At 45.6% G+C, this 17,304-nt stretch overlaps 1 protein-coding gene across 1 annotated transcript in view; it reads left to right on the plus strand.

The window, feature by feature from the left end:
• Nucleotides 1-17,304, plus strand: part of EPHA1 (EPH receptor A1) — a 34,635-nt gene that overhangs the window by 11,025 nt on the left and 6,306 nt on the right. The window contains exons 3-9 of the mRNA XM_056504337.1: nucleotides 4,058-4,333; nucleotides 5,982-6,372; nucleotides 11,600-11,755; nucleotides 12,659-12,991; nucleotides 14,148-14,272; nucleotides 14,374-14,533; nucleotides 16,983-17,079. Coding sequence (XP_056360312.1) covers nucleotides 4,058-4,333; nucleotides 5,982-6,372; nucleotides 11,600-11,755; nucleotides 12,659-12,991; nucleotides 14,148-14,272; nucleotides 14,374-14,533; nucleotides 16,983-17,079 — 1,538 coding nt within the window. The remainder of the gene's footprint in view (nucleotides 1-4,057; nucleotides 4,334-5,981; nucleotides 6,373-11,599; nucleotides 11,756-12,658; nucleotides 12,992-14,147; nucleotides 14,273-14,373; nucleotides 14,534-16,982; nucleotides 17,080-17,304) is intronic.

Genomic DNA, 17,304 nt, shown 5'->3' on the forward strand with positions numbered 1-17,304 from the left:
GCCTTGCTTTTGCTTAAGTTCCTTAAAAGTATCTCTGTGCCTTTCCTCGGCGGTCCGCAGACCACAGATTGTGCTAAGGTAACATGAAAGCAAATGAGATAGAGGTCACAGCAGGCAGGCTTTTTTCTGAAAGGAGAAAGGGCAAGTCCCTAGCAAGCTGGAAATGGAGACAGTATTCTTACTGTGAGTCACAAGATCTTCTGACTCCAGTCTGAACCTAAAATTTGCAATACTGTCACAGTCTGCTGCCTCTGTCACTGGAAGCCTACCTCTCCATTAGCAGGGATGAAATTTGTATTTGTCAACATAAAAAGCTCATTGCCTTCTTTTTTTTTTCCCCACCTAAAAAAGGCTAAAACCAAACGAGTCCACTTAATTGATGCCTGAAAAGCCCAAGACAGTGGCTCCAAGATGTGCAAGCTGTCTTCGTCTAGGACCTACCATCAGGTCCTAGGAAGAGTAGCTCACAGATGCATGAAGGAATCACAGCTTGTCCTAGATAGGATCCTTGACACAAAAGTAGTCTAAAGAAGGCTCATTATAGAGAAAAAGCAGAGTAAGCCTTCCGTAGGCTTCAGAGCTTCAAACTATATAATCATTTCAGAGTCAATAAAGGCAGATATTAAAAGGCACATTCCTTATCTTATCTTTGGATTTTTACTCACATGGCAGACCAAACCAATACTGTTTACTACAAATATCTATTGGTGCCCTTTCAGGTTGTCATTGAAGTAATTCTGAATAGCCTTTATAAAGACAGCTTTCTTTATATGGAATCAAACCAATGTGAGGAAAGTTGCTTTCTTATTTTTTCCTTTTTCCTGAACTGGCAATGTTTTGAGGTTATTGACACAGTACCATTGCATTGAGGTTGACATTGTGCATTGAGGTTGCTATTCACTTGAATCTAATTGCTGTGCTGGAATAATTTATACCACCAAGATTTTCAAGAACAAACCTCTGGAACTAGGTGTCTGTGTTAGTACATGGTTTTCTGAGAAGTACAGAAAACCTGTTTGTTCTCAAAGTCAATGGCTATACCCTTAGACTTCTTAGGAAACCAAACTACTAACCTATGGTATTCTCCTAAATGCATTGGCATTTGTTTTCTTAGAAATTTTTTAAGAATTCTAAAAGATTTTAAGAGTTTGAAGACTAGTTTAAGGACAGTTTAGACTCTAACTTAAAAAAGAAGAGAGTTTAAAAGGGATTTTAAAGAATAACATGCAAAGACTTTAAGAACTCCTTAGCTTGCTTGGAGCAGGGAATTGGACTAGATGATCTCCAAGGGTCCTTTCCATCCTAAATCTTTCTATGATTCTGAATCTCATGAAAAAGTTTTCTCTCACATCAAAAAACCACCAATTCACTCACTGATAAAATAAGGAAGTCTGACTAACACTGTTCTCCACTTCTAGAAGTATGTTGCCCTTCCTGTGGCCAACTGGTGACTGGAGTAAGGCAACAGTGTCTCGAATGAAGTGGGTAAAAAGTTATATTATCAAAGAAGGTTGATCCAATATCATTGGCAGACAACCTGCAGTGGCAAGTAATTAATATTGATCGAGCTAGACTTTACCACACATGTTTATTAAGAACATTACATTAAAAATCAGAGACATACATTTTGATTTTGCAGCAGATTCTTTGAGGATGGGAGAGAGTTGCCTGGCAACTTCTGGTCTCATCACCCTTTCATTAAATGTTGTATGTAACAGTTTTCCTCTACTACTTTGAATTTAAAAGCTTCACTGAATAATGAAAAGAAGTCAGAAGCATATTTAACAATAGTTCTGTATTGTTAGCATAAATAATATCCTCATTTTACTTCCTTTACCCATCAGCAGTCGAGTCTAGAAAAAACACGTCTGACTCCCTTGTTATTTCTTTGCACCACACTGCATATGAAACTGTGTAATTGTCAGTGCCAAGCATCTTTGCCCTGAAGAACTGAGTCTGGGAGAAGCTAGGCTGAGACAAGCTAAGAAATACAGGGCTTAGCAGTTGGATTTTTTTCCAGCAGTAGTGTTTAAGGGATATATTTATTTTTTTTGCTAGAGTTGTCACCACTGAAAATGAAACTTTGGTCCTGTATCATGTAAGTTTTGAAAATGTATTTTTAGAATGGGCACCACAACAGCTCATGTCATTCAGTGAGACATGCAAAAAACACTTTCTGGTGACACTTGTCTGTGGTACTGCCTTAGGATAAACTGCTAATAGAAAGTTGTCTAACTCTCAGTCTCCAAATGCAATTATGCTTTTCCCAGGTAGACACACATTGAAAAATACTTCTAAAAGCCAGTCCTAACCTTGGTAGTGTATGAAAGTTAGTTTACTATTATTCTTCTTCCTAACTTTTCTTCTACTTCAGTATACTTCAGGATGCATTGTAAATTCAGTCCTGTAACATTTTCCAGAAGGTTTTCAGTTAAAGACTGCAAGAGGTCATTAAGTGATTGTCCCTTCTGTTCAATTGGGATTGATTTGTCAGACTCTTTGTTTTGTTATCATAAATCCTTTGACCTTCAGTGAATGAAATAAGTGTAAATCCTGTGTGCTGCAGGTCTATGCCAGCTGGATCAGATTAAGAGGGTGGGGTAACACTGGGGATTAATTATGTGGAGAAAAAAGGGAACAAGAAGGGACACATAGATACCATCCCCAGAACTTCCTGGGAGGAGACTGCTAGTATGCACTTAGGTAAGAGGCTGAAATCATCCGGAGAGGAGCTTGTGCTATCAGCAGGGCTTGCTGGCTTGGAGAAAGCTCTCCAATACTTTTTAGAGTGGAGCTGTGTAGGAGGTATGCTCTAAGTCATGGCATTAAACACAGAGCCCCTTTGGCACTCTGTGAATCCATCTCTTGTATTCCACTAGCAGACTGACCTGGTCTGCAGGGAGACAAGCTGTTGTGCTGTGAGCACAGGAGGTGGAGGTGCTGAAGAAATGTGTGAATCTCATGCTCAGCCCATGAGATTTGACAAGTCTGGAGTAACACAGAGACTGAGGCCTTGTTTAAATTGCATCTTAACCTGGGGTGTGATTTAAAACCAAGATGCTTAAACTTGTGCCAGTACTTATGTGGGCACTTGTTTCAATTTAATTTGATTAAACATTTAAAGCATAATGAGAATGGCTGTCTTAGCATTAGGGGGGAAAGGATGTAAGTTATTATCCCTGTGAAGAAAACCTTGCTTTCCAAATTTACAGTTCTCATGTGTGAATTACTCAAAAGAGAATGTTCTTTGCATTTTGTGTCTGACCTGTGGAACGGAAAGAAAAACTAGAACCACCTAAAATTTGGCAAAAGTATATTAAAATCAGTACCAAACTTTATTAGATTCATGAAAACAGTATTAGTGAGGTAATACAACCAGCTAGGCTGATGTCCTCCTCTCGGCCATTATTTGCCTGGGGAAGATGCAGAACCTAAATGCAATATGAAGTCAGGAAAATCAACTGAGTTTTAATAGTTAAATTAGGTTTTGCAAAATATCCCACTTAAAAAAGCATGAACTCAAGTTAATGAGTGCTTGCTCTAGAACAGTCCTTCTGCAATTTACCTTTCCATTATGCCAGGCCATCTTTTCTCTTACCCCCAAATGCTGTGCATTATTTCCAGGGGCAGATAATAGTCCTGATTTGGTAGGACCTGCTGTACACTCTGAATGTAAACTGTGACAGAGAGAAGCGGCCAATACCTGGGACCCAACTCAATGGTTGACCCACTAGTGGGTCTTTTTCTCAATCTCCAAGATCAGGGTGTGTGTGAAAGAAGTAAATTGTAACCAAAGTAGGATGAAAGGGATGTACAAAGGTCTATGTAAGTAGCATCCTAATTGCAAGATCCTTTTTGCTCCCTGTGTACAGAGTTTAGGCAGCCATGGGGCTCTAGACCAGATGCAGCATTTTCTGAGTGTATGACTTCTTAGCTGGCCAGGCTTTGAGCCCTGAACCCTGTGTAAGAATTGATTTTTAGGCAAGATTTTGCCATATTTGAAGTGAAACTTGTTTCTCACGTCTAACAGTATGTTTTCTTCTCCCGTGGGGGTCAGTGGAGTGAAGTGCAGCAGATGATAAATGGTACCCCGATCTACATGTACCAGGACTGCAGTGTGCTTTCCGAAGGTGACACCGATCACTGGCTTCGCACCAACTGGATTTATCGGGGTGAGGCAGCCTCGCGCATTTATGTGGAGCTAAAGTTTACTGTAAGGGACTGCAAGAGCTTCAAAGGTGAAGTGGTGACCTGCAAAGAGACCTTCAATCTCTATTACATGGAGTCTGAACAAGACGTTGGGATCCAGTTCCGCCGCCCACTGTTCACCAAGGTCTGTATTGCTGGGGCTGAAGACTGAGTCATATCTTTCAGCTTAAACTTGTCATATCTTTCAGCTTAAACTAGGTGTGTCTTGCTGGCTGGGACAGGCCAGGAGAACCAGCATCTGGGGAAGGGCACGGATAGTAAGTGTTGTCCTTAGAGTAAACTTTACCCTAAATGCCCTCTGTGATGCTCAAAGCAGTCTTTGCCACAGGAGGCATAGGAGGTTTCAAATGAGATCAGACTTGTGTTCTGCATAACCTCTTATTTAACCAGACACAACATAGGTAAGGATTCTAAAGGATTGTGACAGGGATAAATGGTTACACCAATTTTTAGAAATAGTAAAGCAGAGACCAAAGGAATTTTACTTGCCATAGGGAATAAAACAAGATTAAACCAAGCAAAGAACAGAATCCAGTTCAGGTGTCAGTGGTCCTGATTATTTACTCTGATTGCCATGAGGTATAGGGCCTTGTTTCATAAACCTGGAGGTGATGCTTTGCTATGAAGATATTTAGCACGGCTGTATTTTACCTGCTGTTCTCCTCAGCATTGTGCCCTCTTGCCATGGAAACATTGGAATTACAGAATAGAGAACCTCTGGTTTGTTTTTTTTTCTGAGGAAATTCTCTAAGCCAGTTCTGTTCTACAGAAGCCGCAGACTTAAATTATTTGTCTGCCCTTTCCTTTGCAGTTTAAATGGGATGTGATGGAAACAAAGAGTAGTAAAGGCCACCACAGGCAGAGCAGAACTCTGGAAGGAGGATACCCTTCCTTCCCCAGTGCTCCTTCACCTCCCCTTCAGCCTACAACACGAATTTGTGCGATACCTCCACAACTCCTAAACATGCCCTATGATCCCTGCCAAATGCAGCTGCTCTGCAGAGCCTTTCATCTCCCATTCAACTACAAGGAGTGGGTGGTGTCGTACAATGGGAAGGGGCTTGCGGAGGAGAGGATCAGTTATCACGCTCTCCCACCAAGAAGAAAGGCTACCCCACCTGCAGTCCAGCTCTTCCATGTCACACGGTGTCACAGAGGCCTTTCCCATTTGCTCAATCATGGAAAATATTCTCACTCACTCATTCACACTTACCCCTTGTTTGCAAAGGCAGTGGGAATGTAAAAGCATGGGAGCATTTTTCATCCAAGTACCTACATTGCTGAAATATGTTGAGTGCTGCAGAAGGAGCACCTTACAGTAGATGATCTGAACTGCAGCAACTACAGCCTAAAAACAGGTGGCTGTAATTCCCTGGATGGTTTCAAAGAACAGCTTTTGAGTGTTGTTTTGAATTTACTGTATGCGATTTGTAAAAAAAGAAAACTATCACAGAAAAGAGATTTGCTCCTGTAAAGAGCAGTTCCTAAAGACCTCTGAAATCTCAAAAGACAGGGCACAGGAGAAGATCAGTGAATGACTACAAAGCAGTTGAAGGAGGGATGGAAGGTACAGAGGAAAGAAAAGATGTCCACCTCATTTTTAACACCTCTTCCAAGTGCAAAGAAAGCATGCAGTGCAGTGGCATTAGAAAGCAGTTGACCAGACAGTCCCTAAAAGGCCTTAGTGTAAAAGAAGCTTGAGAGGCATGGGTATCACAGCTGCTGAGGCCTGCTCAGATGGTAAAGCTGTTGTCTTTCTCTTTTTCATGTAGCTCAACACTGTGGCAGCAGATCGAAGTTTCACGAGCAGAGACATTGAGTCGGGGGCCATGCAGCTGAACACAGAAGTGTGCCCCATTGGGAAGCTCTCTCGCCGGGGCTTCTACCTGGCTTTCCAGAACTCTGGGGCCTGTGTGGCAATGGTGTCTGTCCGAGTGTACTACAAGACTTGCCCGGAGGCGGTACGCGGCCTGGCCCGCTTCCCAGAGACGCTGGCAGGGTCAGAGGGGCTGACAGAAGTGCCTGGGGTCTGCGTGGAGTACGCAGCTGAAGAAGTGGGCTCTCCCCCCAGGATGCACTGCAGCACTGACGGGGAGTGGCTGGTACCAGTGGGCCGATGCCTTTGTGCTGTGGGGTTTGAGGAAGTCGATGGGAGCTGCGTAGGTGAGTATGCAGACACTAGCTGTAGGCCATGGGAGAGGTTCCAGAGAGCTAGAGATCAGAGTATCTGTAAGCAGAAAGTGGGATCGAGAGTTCGTGTGGTCTGCCTCTCCCTTGTCCTTACCTTTCCTTCTCCTAAGCTTCTCTTTTTCAGTTGTGATTTTTCTCCTCATGTGTCAGCTGTAAGACCTGCACACACCTCTCCACTCCCTCTTGGGCTTCATCCAGGAGCTTTCAGCTCTGGAGCTAGTTTCTGCGAGCTGTAACTATGTGATTGACACTGACTCACTCAACAACTGGTTCTCAACCCTTGAACAGCAGCCTTGTTCTCCCAGGGCAGATGGGTCAGACACACGGAGCAGGGTATTTGTCCCGTGACTAGAGAGCTGAGAGGCAGAGGGGACAGGTTTCTCCTCTGTCCCTTGTTCGCCTTGGACTGGGATGGCTCTTCTGCCATGGGAAACCATGTAGAGCATGTTGCACAATACCGTGGTGCCTGCTCTTCTGAAGAACAATTAGCAAGCAAAAGAGTCACCAGGGTGCTGGAGTCACAGCAAGCAAGAGTTGTTGCAGTAAGAAATGCAGGGCTCTACCTTGGCTGCAGAGGGCACAAGGTTCAACTTCTAAAGGCAACTTAGTTCGACATGAGTGGTGTTTTGGGAGGTATGTGTTACTGCAGGGAGAGAGGTAAAAGATAACAGATCTCTGCTCTTGTTGCCAGAGCTGTATGGCACAAGGCTAAGGCAATAGGGATACACACAGTGCTCTCAGATTCAGCAGGTGCCCCATGTCTGCTTTGCTCTGCTTTGGGGATCTGATGTCTCTGTGATTCCCTACTGCTTGCTGCTCGTTTTGCTTGGGGAGCTGGAGAAGGTTGAAGCACAAGATCCTTGCCCTCTTCCAGCAATCCCCTTTCCTTGCGCAGCTCAGCCAGTTTTTCCACTTAGGTGCTACAGAGCTCTCCCCGCCCTCCTGAGAGCACTCCTCTGAGAAGGGGCAGGGAAGCTGTCATGTCTGGACAAGCCTCGACTGCTATCACAGCACAGGTTCATTCTACATCTGTGCTTTCATCCCACTCCGCCCAAGTACAGCTGCAGCCAGAAGTATGTTTTACAGGATTAGTAAGGACTGGGGAGGTCTCCCAGGAGAGGAAGGGAAGAGGGGAGAACCTAGCAGGAGTAGGGAGAGATACTTCATGACCAGCATAGTATCTTATTGGAGCATCAGGGGAGAAGGTGAATGCAGGGGGATATCTAAGGATCTGCTCCCTCAGCAGAAAAGACCAGACTGTGCAATGGACTGGGAGCAATCCAGCTCAGGATAAAGACTGAAATCACAGCTTTTACTTTGTCCTCAGAACAGAGGAGGACCTCTTCAGACATATAAAGTGTGACAGGATGGAAGACCTGGCAGTGTCATTCTGATTCTGAGTTTTGCCTGGAGTAGGGAGGGAAAAAAAGGGAAAGTGTACACTTTTAACAGGAGAAAAAACGGGACCTCTGTTACAGGACAGGAGACAAGAGAAAACCAGAGGGTCAGGTCCTTAACTAGTTCCTTCAATCTCTCAGTGAATTTCCAGCTCTGTAGAGCTCTTCTGGGTGCAGAATGGCTCAGCCACCTCACAGTCCCAGAAAAGCCGTGCCTGTCCCAGAGCATTCAGACTTTGCTGCCACAAACGCAGAGCTCGTGATTAACTTCCTGCAGTGTGTAATCTGCTGTGCCCACGGAGGCTGGCTGAGCCTTGGCCAGTGCTCCGGCTCCTTGCAGGGCTCTGCGGGGCGGCAGGCGAGCCGAGCTCCCTCCCCGTCAGCCCCGGCCTGCCCGCCACACTCACGAGGGGCACCTGCAGGAATGAGGAAAAGGAAGCGCCCCAGCCATCCTCTCGGCCTCTGGTGCTTGGTGAGCAGGCCCTTTCCCAGGCTTGTTTTCCGCAGCGCGCTGCCCGGAGCGGGTGCCCAAGGCCCGGGAGAACCGGGGGCCGGCGGGGCTGGGCGGGGGCCGAGGCTGCTGGAGGGACGCCCGCGGGCAGCCGTCCCTGCAGCTCCGCACCCCCGCGGCAGGGCGGGGAGAAACCCGTCCTCACGGCCGGCCCCAGCGCCGGGCCGGGGCCGCTCCGCTCCGCGCCGCCCCGGGGCGGGGCCGGGCCGGGCTCCGCGGGGCGCTCCCGCCCCCTGCCGGCCGCCGCCGCCTCCTCGTGTCGCGGCGTGGGCGCCCCTGCCTCGGCTCCGGGCTTGAACCGTCCACCCGAGTGCTTCGGGCAGCTCCCGGGTTTGTCCCTTCGACCCGAGTGTCCCGGGTTTGTCCCTGGTTTGTCCCTTCCACCCGAGTGTCCCGGGTTTGTCCCTTCCACCCGAGTGCCCCGGGTTTGTCCCGGGTTTGTCCCAGGTTTGTCCCTTCGACCCGAGTGCCCCGGGTTTGTCCCTGGTTTGTCCCTTCCACCCGAGTGTCCCGGGTTTTATCCCTTCCACCCGAGTGCCCCGTGCATCTCCCGGGTTTGTCCCTTCCACCCGAGTGCCCCGGGTTTGTCCCGGGTTTGTCCCTTCCACCTGAGTGCCCCGTGCATCTTGCATCTCCCGGGTTTGTCCCTTCCACCCGAGTGCCCCGGGTTTGTCCTTTCCACCCGAGTGCCCCGTGCATCTCCCAGGTTTGTCCCTTCCACCCGAGTGCCCCGCGTTTGTCCCGGGTTTGTCCCTTCCACCCGAGTGCCCCGCGTTTGTCCCGGGTTTGTCCCTTCCACCCGAGTGCCCCGTGCATCTCCCAGGTTTGTCCCTTCCACCCGAGTGCCCCGTGCGGCTCCCGGGTTTGTCCCTTCCACCCGAGTACCCTGTGCATCTCCCGGGTTTGTCTCTTCGACCCGAGTGCCCCGTGCATCTCCCGGGTTTGTCCCTTCCATCCTAGTGTCCCGTGCCGCTCCCGACCCGCGGCCTCTCTGCCGAGCTGTTGTCTCCCTGCAAGGCATCTCCTACTTGGAGGAGCTCGGCACCGCCACTGACACAGCAGATGGCACTGGAGCTCAGAACTGGGGGAACAGAGGCTCTCCTGGGGTCAGAATTACCTATTCTGGAACTCAACTCTTACGAGGAGCAGCTGGAAGAGCTGGGGGTATTTGGCACAGAGGCTCGGGGGAGACTGTATCACTCTCTACAAACACCTGAGAGGAGGGTGTAGCCAGGTGGGGATCAGTCTCTTCTCCCAGGCAAGTAGTGTCAGGACAAGAGGATGTAGTCTCTAGCTGGTTTAGGTTGGACATTAGGAAGAATTTCTTCACAGAAGGGATGATTAGACATTGGAATGGGCTGCTCTTGGAGGTGGTGGAGTGGCCACCCCTGGAGTTGTTTAAGGAAAGGCCGGATGTGGCACTTAGTGCCATGGTCTAGTTGCTATGGTAGTCGCAGGTTGGACTTGATGATCTCAGGGATCTTTTCCAGCCTAACTGATTCTGTGATACTTGCAAATGTTCCCAACCCCAAATTTCTATGGTTTACTTGCAGTCGGTCTCAGCCTGATAAGAGTGTATGTATATTGTGTCCTGTCTGTGGCAGGTAGCATTATACAGGTAGCACCAGAACCTCTGTGTTATACAAGAATGTGGCCACGCGCTTCCTTTGTTTTTCACATCAAAGTTCTCCTGACCCAAACTGATCCAATGTCAGGAGCTCTCAAATCTTACGCTGGAGCAAAGTGGCAGGAGGCCTCAAAACTTTCATCTTCAGTCCAGCATGTAGAAGTGTTCTCAGTTGTGAGCAGCCTGAAGATCAAAGTAACTTTTACTGCCTGTTTCTCAAAGAGCTGATTTGATCTGGAGTATAAATGGAATCTCCTTGGGCTGTGACAATCAATACTTGAGCCTTTTAATTATTTTCAATGGTATTTGCTATCATTAATCACATAGCTGCATGATTGTATCTCAGAATGATAGATTTTCCTGAGTAGTTCTGTCATTTCCTGGAATCAGAAGGTGCTGGTTGCTCCTACTGGTGATTGTTTCTCTTTTCTAGGCTCTTTAAGGATCCCTTCTGCAGACTGATGATGAGTAGTCTGTTTTGGTCTGTGTTAGTGGAAAGTTTTCAAGGTCCCTCAGGTGTTGTTCCTCTGTCACACAGTAGGAATGACTGGGCTGGGTTTTTTTTGTCTTCTGGATAAAGAATCCTTTCCTGTGCTACGCTCCACCACAGTAAGCCATTTGTGTGAGGCTCCTGAACAGATGGTTTTCTCCATTGGGATCTCCTGAGGGATTACACAGGATGTTGTTGCTTTTATAGTGCAATATTAAAAGGGTCATTCCCCCAATGCGCAAGTTAACTGCAAAGTGGTAGCTCTGGCAGAAAACTGGTGTATGCATTTCTCAACCATCTGATCAGAAATAGGTTGGTTGTTTCTTTAGCTAAAGAATATTTGATTCATTTAGCACAGGCTGTCAAACAACTAAATTCACAGATTGCCTTCAGCTCTGTCATTGATTTTCTCCTCCCTGCTACACAACCGTAGAGGTGAAGCATTGACCTTGAGATAACTGGTAAGCTGACCTGTGTTTCTGTGGATTGAACTAATAGTAACACAGCAAAAATAGGTTGTCAGGTGTTATACTAAGAGAGTGTGACTGCTCATTTTTGTAGGACTGGAAGCAGAAAACACGTGACACCTATCCTTTTGCAGTCTGTGTTGGCTCCATAGCCAGTTACACTTGATGCTGTGGGGTGAACCGAAAGCTTCCTAGATATTCCCCAGGGTTCTGCTAGGTGATGGACTGGTACAACACCTGAAATCAGAAAAGATGCTTCTGCTGAAAAACCTAGTGGCTACCCCATATGAAGTCAGCAAGCAGAAGATTCTGAAGAAGAGTGCGAGGATTTGTAGCTAATATTTATGGTTCTTATTTATGGTGTGGAAAGCATGAAGGTCAAGGTGGGGACCAGTCTGGGTTTACATTGGAAGAAGTTTCCGAGGTTGACTGGATTCTGTATTCATACAGCATCTGTGAGGAATTAGATCCTGCTTCTTCAGTCTGCAAGCCCTGTCATAATACTGATGCTACCTTGAGCTTGCATCTTCTCTCTTGAGATAATTGATCTAGGTGACTGCCAGGTGTCCAGGTGTTCCTTCTAACCTAAATATTTCTGTGAACTAGAAAAATGGAGGCAGATAAAGGAGCGTTCAGGAAGCTGAGTGGAACAGCCAGGCAGTTTTTTGTTGATGGTTTATTGATTATCTCTTGTTTGTCCTTCCACAGCCTGCCAGCGAGGGTTCTACCGCCACTCCCTGGATGCTAAACGCTGCCTGAAGTGCCCCCCCAACAGCTTGTCCAACGAGTCAGGGGCTACGTCTTGTTCCTGCAATGCAGGCTTCTACCGAGCACCATCAGAGGGCCAGAACATTGCTTGCACCCGTGAGTTGCACACAGAAAGAGAGAACAATATCCAGACAGGCTGGGGGATGAATTTATTGAGAGCAGCACCACAGAGTACTGGTGGATGAAAAATTTGGCATGAGCTGGCAGTGTGAGCTTGCAGCCCAGGAAGTCAAGTGGACTGCATCAAAAGCATGTGGCCAGCAGGGTGAGGGAGGGGATTCTCTTCCTCCACTCTGCTCTTGTGAGACCTCAGCTGGAGGGCTACATCCAGGTCTGGGGCCCACAGTACAAGAGAGACATGGACCTGTTGGATCAGGTCCAGAGGAGGGCCCTAAAAATGAGTGTAGTGATGGAACACCTCTCTTATGAGTAAAGGTTGAGAGAGTTGGGGTTGTTCAGTCTGGGAAGAGAAAGCTTCGGGCCTTTCATCTTGTGGCCTTTCAATACTTAGTGGGACCTGCAAGAAAGATGAAGAAAGGTTTTTATGCCAAGGCCTGTAGTCACAGCAGAAGGGACAATGGTTTCAAACTGAAAGAGGGTAGATTTAGATGGGACATATGGAAGAAATTTTTTATGATGAGGGTGTCTCATGGAACAGGCTGTGTGTGTCCTATTCCTGGAAGGGTTCAAGGCCAGGTTGGATGAGGCTTGGAGGAACTGGGTCTAGTGAAAGGTGTCCCTGGTGGAATACCTAACTAGAAGATCTTTAAGGGGTGTTTGGAACTAGAAGATCTTTAAGGTCTCATCTAACCCAAACCATTCTGTGATTCTGTGAGCAATGATACAGGGGAAGAAACAAAAGGTTAGAAAACTGAGATGAGAGAGGGAGAGGCTGGGGTGAAGAGAGGGCTCCATTTGAGATGCATCAGCAGAGGGGAGGCTGTCACAGAACTTTGGGCACTAACAGTGGATCTAACACTTCCTTTTGTGCTCCTGTAGGCCCACCCTCGGCTCCCCGCAATGTCACCTTCTCCCTCCTTGGCACCCAGCTGAGTCTGTGGTGGCAGCCACCCAGTGACCACGGAGGGAGGAAGGACCTGACTTACACAGTCTTCTGCCAGCGCTGCCAGTTCCCGTCCTGTGAGCCCTGCGAGGCTGGTGTGGTGTTCTCCCCCAGTGCCTCTGGTCTCACGAAACCTGCGGTGGATGTGGATGGCCTAGAAGCTTACACCAATTACACATTCACTGTGGAAGCCCATAATGGTGTCTCAGGAATGGGACCTTCTCCACAGAGAACTGCTCCAGCTGTCTGGGTCTCAGTTGGACATGCAGGTTAGCAGAAGCAGAGAGAATTTCTTCCTGCTCATCATGAAAAGGAAGAGGAATCTCTTTGAATATTTAAGCTTTCTCCATCTTCTCCTTCTGCCTGACACATGTGTTGGTATGGTATGATAAGGATTCTAAAGTACCTCTGCTTCTGGCATGTGAAGTCCATTAGTCATATTCCTTGCAAATCAAAGTAGCAGTAATCATTATCCACCAAGAGCTATGATTCTGCCAATAACTTAACAGAGATGAGGAGGATGAAGCCCTCCATGTCACACCGAGGGCTGTGTCCTGAAATATTTCCCATGACTCAGATATTGCAAAACACCAAACCCAACAGAAACCCTGGCGTAACTGGAAAAAAAGGGTTTTGAAAGCATGGAGGGATGAGGATGTTAAATCTCGATACATTTCTGTAGATTAGCTTCAATCTGGCTAGTTTGGCTGTCCTGTAAATACTTTCCAGAGCACCATGAAATGTGATTATAGAAAAGTGACATCACAGTGCTCAACAGCCCTTGGTGCATTTCTCGGGTTCTAATTTAGGAACAAAATATGACTTTTCTTCCTGATGCTATGCGGGGGCAGCACAACTCTGAGCTAGAAAAGCAGAGCTACTTTTGGCTTGCCTCATCACTTCCTGATGATGATGAAGGACAAGGAGAGAACCAGGCTTAACTCCTCAGTCCTTCCAGACTCTTGAGAATTATCTTTTTATTCATGAACAGCATGCATTTGCAGTCAGCTGAGAAATTTTGAGCATTGAGTTTCTCTGTACCCTTGTGCAATGCAGCTGCATTCATAAATCATTGCATAGGATAGCTGTGCTACTGCTGCTGTAGGAACATAAAATCCTAATATTTTTTATTTCAAATTGGATACTTTCAGTGCAGTCCTGGAATAAATGTAATTTCTTGGAACACTGATGTTGTTTTGAGGGCCAAACAAAGTTACGCTTCCAGTGTTGGGGCAGAAGCATACTATTCATGGAAAGCAGTTAATTACAACCACATTTCCCTTCCACCACATAAGAGAAAAATGACAGTGGCAATGAGACTCAGTTCCAGTTGCATGATATGACCAGACCTTCTGGTGGAGAGAGGACGTAGTCTGCATTTCGTTTGTATTTCTCCCTCACAATCTCTATTCTCTCCCACTGCAGCTCCAGTGACAGTATCCCAGTTTATTCTGACACAGAGAGATGACAGTAGTCTTTCTGTTTCTTGGCTCGCCCCACGGCAGCGCAGCCGGACCTCAGTGGAGTATGAGGTCATGTTCTTTGAGAAGGTGAGGCTGGCCTGATTGCCCTTTCCCCTTTCACCCAAAGGGGTGGAAGTGTCCTCTGGTTCAAGACGCGTTTGTTACTTGATGCTGTTTGGTTGCTGCAGGGAGAGGAGGCACGTTACACAGTGAAGCACCTTCTCGAGCCAAACGTCACTCTGAGAGACCTGCAGCCAGACACAGCCTACCTGCTCCGTGTGAGATCCATCACTCCCCTTGGGCCTGGGCCCTACTCCCCCGAGCAGGAATTTCGCACCCTCCCACCAGGTAAAGGACAAGCACTGGAATCTCACTGGGGAGAAACTCCCCCATCAGATTGTGCATGGATCTCTTTTTGTGTTGTTCTGGCTGTAAGGCAAGACACCACTCTCAGGAGTTCCTTGTCACCAGGGCCAAGCCTGTTGCTTTGTAAAGGCAAAAGGCATTTTTCTTGTTTCCTTGCTGTTGTATAAAATTTGCTTGCACTTTCCTCTTTAGACCTGATCAGTCTCAGTTTAGTGTGTTGTACTGGCACAAGACTCAACCTGACCTTCATTTAGTTCTTGAAAGACGTTGTAATTTTGGCTAATGTTTCTAAGTTTGAACACTGGTCAAATGATTACCATATGCTTCCTTTTGTGTGCCAATTACTAGTGAGAAGGAGAACTCAGAGGTTCTCAGTACTGTTTTTTCCAGCTTTATCAGTTCCGTTTTATATAGTCCAGCTCCTGAATGTAGCTCTGCCCAAAGAGATGGCATGTGCCACTGAAAAAAATTCTTCACCAAAGTACAATGTGTACAAGGCCAAGCTATCAGGGGCACAAGATAGACCTTTCTCTTGTGTCAAAGAACATCTTATATAGGACTGGCATCTAACCTTCTCTTTCCCTGGGTCACCCAGAAACTTTCCCTTAATCTAAAGTTTTCTAAAATGGAATTTGCTCTATCTTCATTCCATAGGCTCCTATTGACCCTATAGATGACTTTAGAAATGCATGTATTGAAGTGCTGAAAGACAAATTTGTAATTAAATAAGGACACGAGGAAGAAAGCTAAGGCATACCTTAACGTAACTAAATAGTTAAATTAACAACGTGAAAGCTGAGAAGGAGTTGGGATACCATTACTGGAATATAAAGATTGGGCCCCTTTTGGCACCAGGAGCTTTTGGTAAAATCTTCATGAAGTCACAGTGACAAATGATGATAACAAAAATTATGTTTAAGCAATTAAATAATGTGCTACAAAGACCCTGTGAAAAAGATGTAAATTAGTATGCACAATTGTTTTGATTAAGAAAGAATATGTTAGAAAATACTTTCATCAATATTATGCTTTGTTTCAAATGAAAGTTGACCACCTTATCATGCCAAGGCAAAGGTATTTTGAATATGAAAGGGATAAAAAAGAAGTGCTAGCAAGGTTTCATTTGATGAGAGTTCTTGTTTGGTAATATAAGGAACATTTTTTTAGTTGTTATAGTCTAGGAATATTAGTGCGGGATTTGCAGGGGGGAAATTTTTTATTTAAATCTGAATTTCATAATTTAGATCCCTAAATCCCTTCAGAAGTCCTAAAAGCTTGTATCTAAAAGCTTGTCCATTTTATCAATAAAGATACTATTTAAGCTTCCAAATCTTAGCTTTTTAATTTTAACAAAGCAAGGACATTAGCTCTGTCTCTTGCTTTCTGCTTAACTAAGCTGGTGATTTTTAATAATTTTAGTGGGATGAATCAGAGGAAAAATAACTAGGCTTTATGAATGCTGACCATTGGACTAGATTTTAGGAAACACTTCCCTACACAGTTCTGTGTATCATCTGTTCCTTGCTTTAAAATCTGCTCATTTATTAAAAAAAAAATTATTTGGGGATTTCCTTTCTTCCAGATCTTTTCCTAAATCTCTTTTGGGAAAATATTAAAAATAGATTCTCATTATTTCTCCATTAATACATTTTAAGTTCTTAATTTTTTTTTTAATTATGGGAAATAAGTTTTTTAAAAGACCAGCAGAGGAAATATAGCATTTTCTCTGATGAATTCAAATATACTTTGTGGAAATTCCTAGCTTTAGCTTGAGAACCTAAATGGAAGGAGACAGCCTGTGTTATGTGAACACATTCTGAAAGCCGTCCAATCACAGAATGAAACCACCTGATGCTCAGTTTTGAGAAAACAGGAATATGATAGACTGCAAGTTTGTAAGTCAGTAGTTGCTTCAGGAGTCCTAAGCAGTGAGGGGATTTTGTTAGGGTAATTAGGCAAAGGACTAGCCTCAGATATTGATGGAAAGGGAGCATGTAATTAATTTCAGAAACAAGAAGAGTCACTTTAGAATGTTGGGGAAAATCATGTCTTTGCTTTGCCGTGGTTCAAATCAGCTACTGAGCGGGAAGAAGGGCCTGATCTGAAAGGAATGTTGGATAGGAGTGGGAGGGAAGGAACATCCGTTCTTCATTTTTGAAAGTGTCGTGAAATTTAGGGAGGAAATCAGACATAGGGATAAATTACTCAACTGGAAGACCAAGACTGTAGATAAGAGTCAACCAGATGACCACCAGAAGATGCTCTGTGCACATGAGTTGTGTGATAGGACTCCCATCTGGTGGCTCTGCCACCTGGAAGATGAGTAGCTATAACATGCCTAATGCCATGCACTGGTAGAAGCTGGTTGGTATATTCCAGACTAATAGGTATTGTCTTTTAAGTGATATGGCCTCTCTCTTTGTTTCTGCAGACACAGGAGCTCTGTCTGGTGGAGTCATAGTCTCTATTATCTTTGGAGTTTTCCTATTTATTGCACTAATTCTGGGACTTTTCATGTTTTGGCGAAAGTAAGTATGGATTTTTGATATTGAAAAAGGTATAGATGTAGGAATAGCTGAGCTATGGGAGCTTGAGAAAGGGAGGCCCTGATTTCTCACAGGATATTGCATAGGTAGACATTAGTTAGAGAAGAAAAACACCAGTGTGCTGCAGCAAGATGGAAAGGGTCTCAGTAAGTAATTTTGATTAGCAGGATTGGAGGGATTGATATTATAAGATAATGTTTACTGTTG

Source organism: Oenanthe melanoleuca, chromosome 1 (genome assembly GCF_029582105.1).
Source record: "Oenanthe melanoleuca isolate GR-GAL-2019-014 chromosome 1, OMel1.0, whole genome shotgun sequence".
Lineage (NCBI taxonomy): Eukaryota > Metazoa > Chordata > Aves > Passeriformes > Muscicapidae > Oenanthe > Oenanthe melanoleuca.